This window comes from Epinephelus moara, chromosome 5 (genome assembly GCF_006386435.1).
Source record: "Epinephelus moara isolate mb chromosome 5, YSFRI_EMoa_1.0, whole genome shotgun sequence".
In the NCBI taxonomy this organism is placed as follows: domain Eukaryota; kingdom Metazoa; phylum Chordata; class Actinopteri; order Perciformes; family Serranidae; genus Epinephelus; species Epinephelus moara.
In genome coordinates, this window is record NC_065510.1 from 4,519,890 (window position 1) to 4,529,870 (window position 9,981).

The window sequence follows — 9,981 nt, forward strand, 5'->3', positions numbered from 1 at the left end:
GGTTAGCCCAGCTAATCTATGATAACCATGTTAATTACAAAACGTGCACACAGAAATAGTAATGTTTGTTCAATCATTGTGTTTATAGACTTTACAAACATCAGATTAGTCTACACGGTGATATAGTGACGTGAAAAATGTGATATATAGCTAAACTCAGCAAGGTAAACAAAAAGGCGATTCACATTTACACAGTGGTAAGAGTGCTGTACCGGAAGTATCGCACAAAAAAACGGGAGCTGGCTGCGTTCTGTTTTGCATCCGTGTTTCCTTGAAAAATAAGGTGGATAGAATTCATTCAAAATTGAAAAAAGAGTTTTATTTTGAAAGGGTTTAGTCTGTGGGTCCTCTTCCGGGTCAGCAGGTGGCGGCAATGCTCCCAACACGGTGATTTCCCACCGCCGTTAAGCTCGAAGAAGACGAAGAAGAGAAACTACGTCACCGACGCCAGACATCTCACGTTAATATCCACAACAAACATGGCGGACGGTGAGTGAATTGTTGACCATTGATCGCGGTTTTCACCGTTTTTGTTGTAGTTGTTGTTTGTTTGCCGCGTTTCCGGTTTGATGTGATGATTAAATAATTCGGTTTAAACCACAGAGGCGGGTTTTACCCGGTAGTGACGATCATTTAGCGGATACAGCGCGTTAATGTGATGCTAAGCTAACTTACCGCCGCTCACAATGCAGTGACTGACGTCACCGTAAAGATAATTAAATAAACATTATGATATGTTGTTTGTATCAGAGCTGTAAAGACTGAAGCAGAGTCACTGACACAGTGATGGGCGCTAAAATACAGTCAAATCTAACAGAGGTTTGGGATCGTTAACGTTCCGTGTCAGCGGTGAAGACACAAACTGGAATAAATAAACTTTAAGTCAGATTTTTATAAACTTTATTTGATGTTTGAAATATTAAACAATAAAGTAGCTTCAGTAGTTTCCTTTGGTGAGGTTTACTAATGACACAGGTCCCGGATACTCTCCGCTGCCCTGAAAGGAGTTCCTGTGTGAACCAAACTCTGTTCAAAAATCAGCAAATTTAACGATTCCTCACTCCATCGTGTTTCCAGAAGTAAACTGAACGTCACTAACAAGTCATTAGGGTCTGCTGGTAAATACGGCGACATTTAATTTAATGTTAGCAAACTTTTAACCCTTAAACATGAGTTTCTTTGCACCAAACTCAGTTAGGTCAATCGATAATCAGATGTGTGACAGATTTGCTCACAGTGTTGGGCAAGTCACTCTCAAAATGTAATTCATTACACATTATTAGTTACCTTCATTTGAAAGAAGTTAGTTACTTTACAATATTACTGTCAGAGTAGAGTAATCAGTTACTTAAGGGAACCAAAATGAGTTCAGAAGAACTGATGTTGTTGTTAATGGATGAGTTTCATGTTTCTGACAGTGAAACATTCATGTGTTCACACACAGTGGAACCACTTTGTGTTCAGATCCTCTGCTTACATTAACGACAGTCTGATGATATAGAACATTAAATATATAAATGAACAGTGGTGGACACAGGGAGACTCAGGGTCACAGTCTGATCATTATCAGATATGGATAAATATCTGTGGGCCTCTGATATGAAACACAACAAACAGAATGGCGTGCGAGTCACCATGACGAGCGCAAATTAAAACACCGGAGCTGCCGGCTCCTGGCGTGTCAGTCGGCTGCAGCAGCAGCAGCACAGAGAGAGTTCTGTATAAGAACAGGACTGTGTGTCAGCGTCACTCTGCAGCTGCAGGAGATGTGAACAGAAACACACCCAACTTATACTGACATCAGCCAGATGTGCCCATCACCAGGATGAGGTCAGCTCCTGACCCCCGCTGCTGTCAGGCATCCTCAGGATACGGTGTAGGTCGTTATATGAATGGAGACACACTGAACATGATAACACATCATCACCAGCACTCCACGATAAGTTGGTCCGTAATGACATGACGACACAAAACAACTTTCGGGAGATATTTTTTCTGGTGGCATGTTGGTGGAAGTGGATTAATGATAAAATAAATATAGACAGACAGTTTATTTCAGGTGCAAACGTGACCCTGTACATGTTATAATATTACCTCAAATCCTGTTGGTAACATGTCATATGACTTCCTTGCTGCTAAAAGTCGTACATCACTGTAACGTTAGCTCAACACTGTTTGCAAATCAGCAGGTAATTGAAGTTTAACACAAACGATAACCGCCTCAGAAACATCGCAGTTTCATGGTGTCACAGAATTGATCTTATCACAAGTCAGTCACTGCTGATCGCTGCTGCGTTAACTGCGTGGTTGAGCTCCGCCTCCTTTACCCCGTCAGCATCATTATTACATTAACATTCAGATAATTGATTGTTGAAATGTCGAATCGTTTTATAATCGTCCGTGTGACAGTGAATCTAAGAATCGATTATTTCCTCCACTCCTGCTGAGCTCAGGCGTCGCTGCAGTCGAATAACCTGAATCAGTCACGTGAGCTGCAGACGGTCGGTCCGTCGGCGCCGACAACACATCTGCACCAAACTGGGTTTAAACAATCATACGTTTGAGCAGTTTTCTGTCCGACAGCAGACGCTTTGTGTCACCGTCAGATTCATCTGAGGATGTTTCAAATCTGTGTCTGAAACAACAGCCGAGAAAAGTTCTGACGTCATATTGAAGACGATTTAAATACTGTCTCTGTGTTTAGATCACACAGACGCAGATCAGACCATGGAGGGACACACTGCTGTGAGTACACACTGTACACGCTGTGATGATGATGATGATGATGGTGATTGTGTCATGCTGGTTGTTTGTATGGTTAAAGTTTTGATGTAAAAGGTGTGAACATGAATCCTCCTGCAGGTGTCTGAAAACCCTCACGCAGAGTACGGCCTGACGGAAAACATCCAGGTAACACACACACACACACACACACTGTGTAATGTGAAGATGAAGGCAGACTCCCAGCATGCTTTGCTGCTGCTCCTCAGAGGACGATGGAGAACGAGAAGGCGAGCGCAGAGAAGATGTCGAAGCAGAAGGTTGATCTGCAGGCGCTGCCGACCCGAGCGTACCTGGACCAGACGGTGGTCCCCATCCTGCTGCAGGGGCTGTCAGTGCTCGCCAAGGACAGGTACACACTCCACTCTCAATACACACACTAAATACACACTCCACTCATAATACACACTCTCAAACTTGCGAACGAGTCGAGACCTGACCTGAGATTCGATCGCAGCCTTCGCTGACGTCCACGTCAGTACCTACTGAGCTCTGTGTGGAAACGACTGCACATCCCGTTTCCTGTTGGAGGCTTGTTTGGTAAATGAGAGCCGGTGTGTCCCTCCACCTCTGAAACTAGAGCCTACACCCTCGTCTGTTAGCATTAGCATGAGCACAGTCCACTGAGGAGCAGCTGATTCACTGAAACATTTGACATCACTTTATTTGTCCCCAGAGAGAGGAGTCTCAGTGTAAAGGCAGACACTTTGAAACACATCCAGTCCGGCGGCCGCTGGCTGCTCGCTCCGCTGCCATTCAGTGGCTAACGAGCGGAGCTAGCTGCTAACAGCCACCGCTGCAACCAACAAACTCCACAAATCCATCCAGCAGCTCCACCATCCACAGTCAGACACATACGGCTGATTATTTACTGCTGAATTACAGCTCACAACTTGCACCAACCCAAACACCCTGGTGCAGACTATTTACTGGAGTTTACCAGCCTGTCGCTCATGTGACATTTGAAGAAGCTAACCCAGAGTCACTCTGAAGTTGCCGAACACCGGCACTTGGTCAGTAATATCCAGCGTCAGACACCAACGAAAAAACCACTGTTGTTGCGTAACAGTACAGCGGACCAGAAGATAAATTGTGCACTTTGTGAAAAAGCATGAAATTTCTACCATAGTTAGTACATACCTTAAGGTTTATTTTCAGATGTGGAGGGAAGTCAGATTTGACCCCTGAGACCCAGGAGAGGTCAAATTCAAGATGGCCGCCAATAATATTCAAATATGCTTAACTTTGGAACCAAACACAGTAGAAAAACATTTAAGGTGTCATTTCCAACTAAGTTTAGGGTGCCCATTCAGTTAGTGATACTTTTAAATCACCAGAATTCAAGAAAATGCATTTAGGTCAAAGTCATGGTCAAATTATACAGACGGAGTGAGATAAGGGTGCAAAAAGATGGTTTATTTCCAACATAATAACAGTAATGATAATGATCATTATGGTCAAATGAACAGAAATCTATCAGTCCCCAGAACAAAAACATAAATCTGTACACTTGAGTGCAACTTTGGCACACTTGCACCGTCCAGCGCACCCTTTCTGGCAGTTGCAGTGAATCAGCTCATGGCACAATTTTGCTGCTTCAGGGAGAGTGGTCCAGAGCGGCTGCCACCCAGTTGTTTCCCTTGTCCATCTCCAGTCAGATGGCTCTGGCATCTCAGGATCCAGGACCAGTGACTGGTTCCAAAGGTTGATGTGCTGTGTGAGGGCTGCCTGGGTCGGAGGGATGTTCTCTAAAGTCTGGGACTTCTGGGTGAAGAGCTGTTTCCTGGCATCATTCACCTCTGTTTCCTAGTGTACTTACAGGTAATCCAAAGGCTTCTTGCACACCAGGAATCAATCTCAGTGACAATGATGGTGGAGTACTGTAGATACATACTAAGAGAAAAGGTACTCTGTCTTCACTGGCTCAGTTAAAAATGTATTTACATACAATATTTCAGTAGGCCTACTATGCTTCTTATACTGACACTTGCTTTGAAATCAGTCATAACACGTCTACATTTACATGCCAGCTATTAGCTCTCAAGCCTGTTTGATACCGGCGGCACAGTATTGAACTAGGCTACTTTGCTATAACCATTAATTGAGCTATAGTCCTACTTCACACAAGTGACCAAACTGAAATCTCTAGAACATGCGCTGTTCAATCATTCAACTGACTTCAGCTCACGTATGTTCCAGACTGTCTTCTAGTTTAGATAGCAGAATTATTTTGATCAGTGCCCGCCTTTTTTTTTTTTTTATTACCACAGAAGCTAGATAGCTAACTAGCTAGGCAGACTCATTCCCGGCTACAATCAAATTCAATGTATTTGCATGTTAAGGCTTTACTCAAGTCATAGTCAGTCAGTTTACCTGGTAGGATATTTATGTCAGCTCTGTCTCGTCACTCATGCATACTGTAGCCTACTCATCATGTTGCCTACTGACTACATCGCTACTGGCATTAGCTACTGATGCTCTAGAGGGCCATCTGCTGATAACGATGTGCTTAGCAGGAAAAAATAACCACACATCCCAGTAAATGATAACTGACTGAATAATACAGGAGAGTAAAAAGTAATTGAAATATGTTGTGGGGTTCATTTAAAAAAAAAGAGAGGAAAATTTTGTTATTTTTTTTAAAGCAAATTTTTACCTTGACATAAATGCATTTTCTTGAATTCCATTGATCTCAGAAGTATCACTAACTGAATGGGCACCCTAAACTTAGTTGGAAATGGCACCTTAAATGTTTTTCTACTGTGTTTGGTTCCAAAGTTAAGCATATTTGAATATTATTGGCGGCCATCTTGAATTTGACCTCTCCCGGGCCTCAGGGGTCAAATCTGACTTCCCTCCACATCTGAAAATAAACCTTATGGTATGTACTAACTATGGTAGAAATTTCATGCTTTTTTTTTCAGTGCACAATTCCTCATAATTTGAGAGCTTATCCGCTGTACTGTAATGGCGTCAATGGGACAACAACAGAAGTTAAAGCCCAAGGAGAGTGGGAGGGGTGGATGGGGTGGTAAGATTGTAAAGCCAAACTTTGTTCTTTTTTCATAAACGTAACCAAACCAGAGACTCTGAATCACGGCATGATCGAATCAACACAGTCTGAGTCACTGTCGGATCCTCGAGCACACTGGACGCAGAGTATCTGTGAGAACAAACCTGACGACTGATCTACTGTCCAACAGACCAATCAGCTGCTCAACAACAGATATTATTGGCTGCTGGAGGAAACTGTTGGACCAATCAGGAGCTGCGGTGTTTGATTCTGCGGCTCGATGAATAAAAGTTTAATTTATTGAGTTTTAATCTCTTTATCATAGTGAAGAAGGTTCCTGTCGGAGTCACCACAGAGAATAAGTTTTCATTTTCTGTCTTCCAGACCTCCGAACCCCATCGAGTATCTTGCAGCGTTCCTGCTGAAGAACAAATCCCAGTTTGAAGAGAGAAATTAAACTGGTGTCTCTTTGATGCTGCATCTGAAATGATTTCATACAGTAGATACTCGTGTTTGTTGATGAACTGCTAGACTTTTTTTTTTTTTTTTTTAATCCAGAATAAACATGTTGATGTCAAAGAGAAGCAGCTCTGTGGGATTTTATTTATTGTACATTAAAATATGTAATATGAGGATATTAAATATTTATGAAAGAAAATGATTTATTATTTGGATTATGAATTATTATTTCAATTAGAAAAAACTTTGTATTTAGAAAATAAAATCTGAAAATTATCAGGAAAAAATTAATGAGAAAATAATTGTAATATTTAGAAAATGAACTCTGAAATAAAAGAGAAAAATATCAACTCCCTGATCATGATGGAATATAGTAACTTCAACCGCTGCTCATTTCAGAAGGACCACCGTGAAAAAATGTGCTCTTTGTTTCAATTATAGCACAATTAACCAACTATGAATCATAGTTGTTTGTTTCTGGCTGCCAGCGTTAGCTAGCACAGCTAGCACGCCAGCTACGTTAGCTGAAAAGTTGTCTGTTTCGACTTCAAAATGATCATTTAAACAAAGAACACGTTTCCTTGGAGTGATCCTCCCAAAATAAACTGTGGTGAAAGTTGCTATTTTCTTTATTGATCCATGATTAAGGAGCTGATAAGGAGACAGCGTTAGCTAAAAGGCTAGTGCGCTAGGTAGTAGAAAAGTTCCTGTTTCTTCTTTAGACAAGTGTTTGTGAACGCAAGGCTAACGTTGTTTTTACAACAACAATCTAAAGTATGTATTTAGTGATCTGCGTCTGTACAACATACAACTGAGAGTCTGGTGTTCGGCGCATGCGCACGTCTAAAACAGCGAGGATGTAAAAAAAAATTAAAATCTGAAATTTATTAGTAATAAAGTTGTGATATTTTGAGAATAAGATCTGTGGCTCTATCCGGCTCTGCAGGAGGATGTTTCTCCACGCTGCTGTACATGTTGCCTTTTATTGCACCCTCAAATTCATTGTTTTAAATGTGGACGTGCGGAGTTAGACCAAATAAATAATAACTTATCTGAAGCCTGATTTTTACACAGTAATTTTCATACTGGTTTAAATAAACAGTTTGATTGTATTTCATGATCTTTGTTGAGCAACAGTTTTGTATGACATGAACTAAAGACCTGTTGAGTTCAGGGATTTACAATAATAATCGGAGGTATTCAATCAAGGTTTCACGGTATGTTCCTCTCTGAAGGAGCGCTACAGAGGCTGAACTCTTCACTCCGCTTCCCTCAGTGACATCAGGGACAGTGGAGACAGAAGTTTCACACAACAAATGAGGCGATAGTGGAGGAGGACATAATAATGCATGTATGTTCCATGAGGTCATTAAATACATCACGACATGGACGGAGAATTTTTTTCACTAAATTACCGATTTGTGTCTTTCCGCCATTTTAAAAATGTCTTTGTCGTCTCCTACGGTCGAATCTCGCTTACAGAAAACACTACACTGCCTCCACGACCTCCGATGGTCCTGTTGTGTTTGACTGAACACAGCGTATGGACAGAAGGCTCCGTCCATGTCTGTCACAAACCTGAACAGGTAGTGTCCAGATGGTTTATCAGAGTTTTAATCCTGAAAACAGATGAGACGGCAGCAAACAGGGAATTTGCATTAAAACCAAAACTATCTAAAAGAGGCTGAAAAGCTCCGATAGAATCATTTTTATTTCTCAGCTCGTTACAGAAGTTCGACAGTTTGACTTTATTGCACAGAACAAAAAATAAAACTAAATCTCATCAACATGTTTCAGTAAGAAAATCAAAAACTACACCTGAATAATTTCTACAAAATATATATATATAACCCCGCCCCCTCTGCCCTGCCCCGCCCCCCGTCAGACAGCCAGCTGGTGTCGGTGATTAAGCTGATAAAGTTGGTATCTGCTAATAAATCTGATAATAACTTGTTTTAAACAGGAAGAATTTTATTATGTCTCAAATATTATGGCAGAGAAGTCCTGGTAGTTTTTTTTAATTCCAGCTATTACGAGTAAAAGTTAGATTATTTTGAAAACTTATAATATTTCAAGAAAAAAAACCCTTTCAACAAAAACTAAACAATAGAAAGTCGGATTTTTTCTCCAGAAGGTTAAAAAAAACAACCAAAAAACGAATGTTTGGAGAGAAACAGAATAATGCTGTAATATTTTCAACATAAAGGTGAACATTTAAAAAGGTCGTGAATACTCGGCTGTGGTTGGCTGAGAGCAAAAGAGTTTAAAGTTTGAATGTCTAATTTTATACTTTTTAAAAAACAACCTGATAACTGCTTTTGTAAAATATCCAAATATGGACGCAACTGGAAGAATTTTATTTTGTCTCAAATATTATGGAAGAAATTTCTCACCGATATAAATCCAAAAATTACGAGACAATTTAATTTATTTCAAGAAAAAAAATCCTCTAAACAAAAATAAAACAATAAAAAGTCAGATTTTTTTCTCTAGAAAGTTGTAATTTTTTATTTAAAGAAAACAAACTGATGTTGTTTTTGAGGAAAGTCAAAATATTTCCAGAATAAAGTTGTAATTTATCAAGAAATAAATCCTATTTAACAAAAATAAAATAGTCGCATTTTTCTGCAGAAGGTTGTGAAAAAACGGATCTATTTTACAGAGTAAAACAGAGTTTCAAAACAGAGTCGTAATATTTTCAGCGTTTTCATTTATCAAAAAAGTCGTAATAAGATTTGAATACTCATCTGTGATTGGTTGAGAGTGTTGAAAATAATAATAATAAATTAATAATGACTGTTCAGAGAATACTGACCTGTCAATCAATCAACCTGATGAAAGCAGACCAAACATTTTGTTCTTGTAACGACTTGACATAACGAATATCAGTGAGGCCTTAAACAGGACATTAATAAAATAAATAATTTCACTGAATCATGTTTTTTATTTGATGGATTCAGACGATGAAAAATGGAGCTCAAGTTCGTTTGTTTTTCCGACATTTGTTGAGATTTATTCAGAGTGAACGGCCTGAGGAAACGTTGAAGCTAAGCGGGAGAAAAACAACTCGTTAAAATCAGATGTGACGAGCAGCACGCTACAAAAAGTGAGTGGATCGAAGAGTAAAATCTTTTCAGAGCGAGTCGATGTAAAGTGACGTCAGCTGTTTGTCAGGACTGACGGATTCAGCCGTTTCCCTCCTGAACACGACAGCTTCACTTCTGTCACCTCCAGCGAGCAGGTCGCGTTTACAGGAAAACTGCTCGACTGATTTTCATTGGACGACCCTGGAAAATATGGAGCAGATCTTAATCAAGGTTTGGTCGACACCGTGTGACAGGACAGGTGGCGTTGGTGGTGGTCGGTGTGACAGTGACTTCATTTAGGAGCGTCAGTATAAATACACGAACAGGAAGTCAACTAAAATCACTCAGACCTTGTGTTTAATGTGTTTGATGTGTGTGTTTAATGTGTTTAATGTGTTTTGTGTGTGATGTGTGATTACTGTGTGGTTAATGTGCGTTTAATGTGTGTTAATGTGTGTTTAATGTGCGTTTAATGTGTGATTAATGTGTGTTTAATGTGTGATTAATGTGTGATTAATGTGTGTTTAATGTGCGTTTAATGTGTGATTAATGTGTGTTTAATGTGTATTAATGTGTGTTTAATGTGTTTTGTGTTTAATGTGTGTTTGTGTTTTTGATGTGTTTAATGTGTGTTTAATGTGT

At 40.0% G+C, this 9,981-nt stretch overlaps 2 protein-coding genes across 51 annotated transcripts in view; both read left to right on the forward strand.

Moving 5' to 3' along the window:
* LOC126389674 (spectrin beta chain, non-erythrocytic 1-like) overlaps positions 1-9,981 on the forward strand; it is a 187,156-nt gene that overhangs the window by 16,402 nt on the left and 160,773 nt on the right. The window lies entirely within an intron of this gene.
* On the forward strand, positions 384-6,378 carry dpy30 (dpy-30 histone methyltransferase complex regulatory subunit). Its single transcript, XM_050043480.1, has 5 exons — positions 384-489; positions 2,705-2,745; positions 2,863-2,910; positions 2,991-3,133; positions 6,179-6,378. The coding sequence occupies exons 1-5, from the start codon at positions 480-482 to the stop codon at positions 6,249-6,251; spliced, it is 315 nt and encodes a 104-aa protein (XP_049899437.1). The 5' UTR covers positions 384-479; the 3' UTR covers positions 6,252-6,378.

Bases quoted from the DNA above. Each gene is read 5' to 3' on its own strand.
- dpy30 (XM_050043480.1), top strand. The intron at 2,746-2,862 runs GTGAGTACACAC...ATCCTCCTGCAG, and splicing joins CCATGGAGGGACACACTGCT to GTGTCTGAAAACCCTCACGC. The intron at 3,134-6,178 runs GTACACACTCCA...TCTGTCTTCCAG, and splicing joins TCAGTGCTCGCCAAGGACAG to ACCTCCGAACCCCATCGAGT.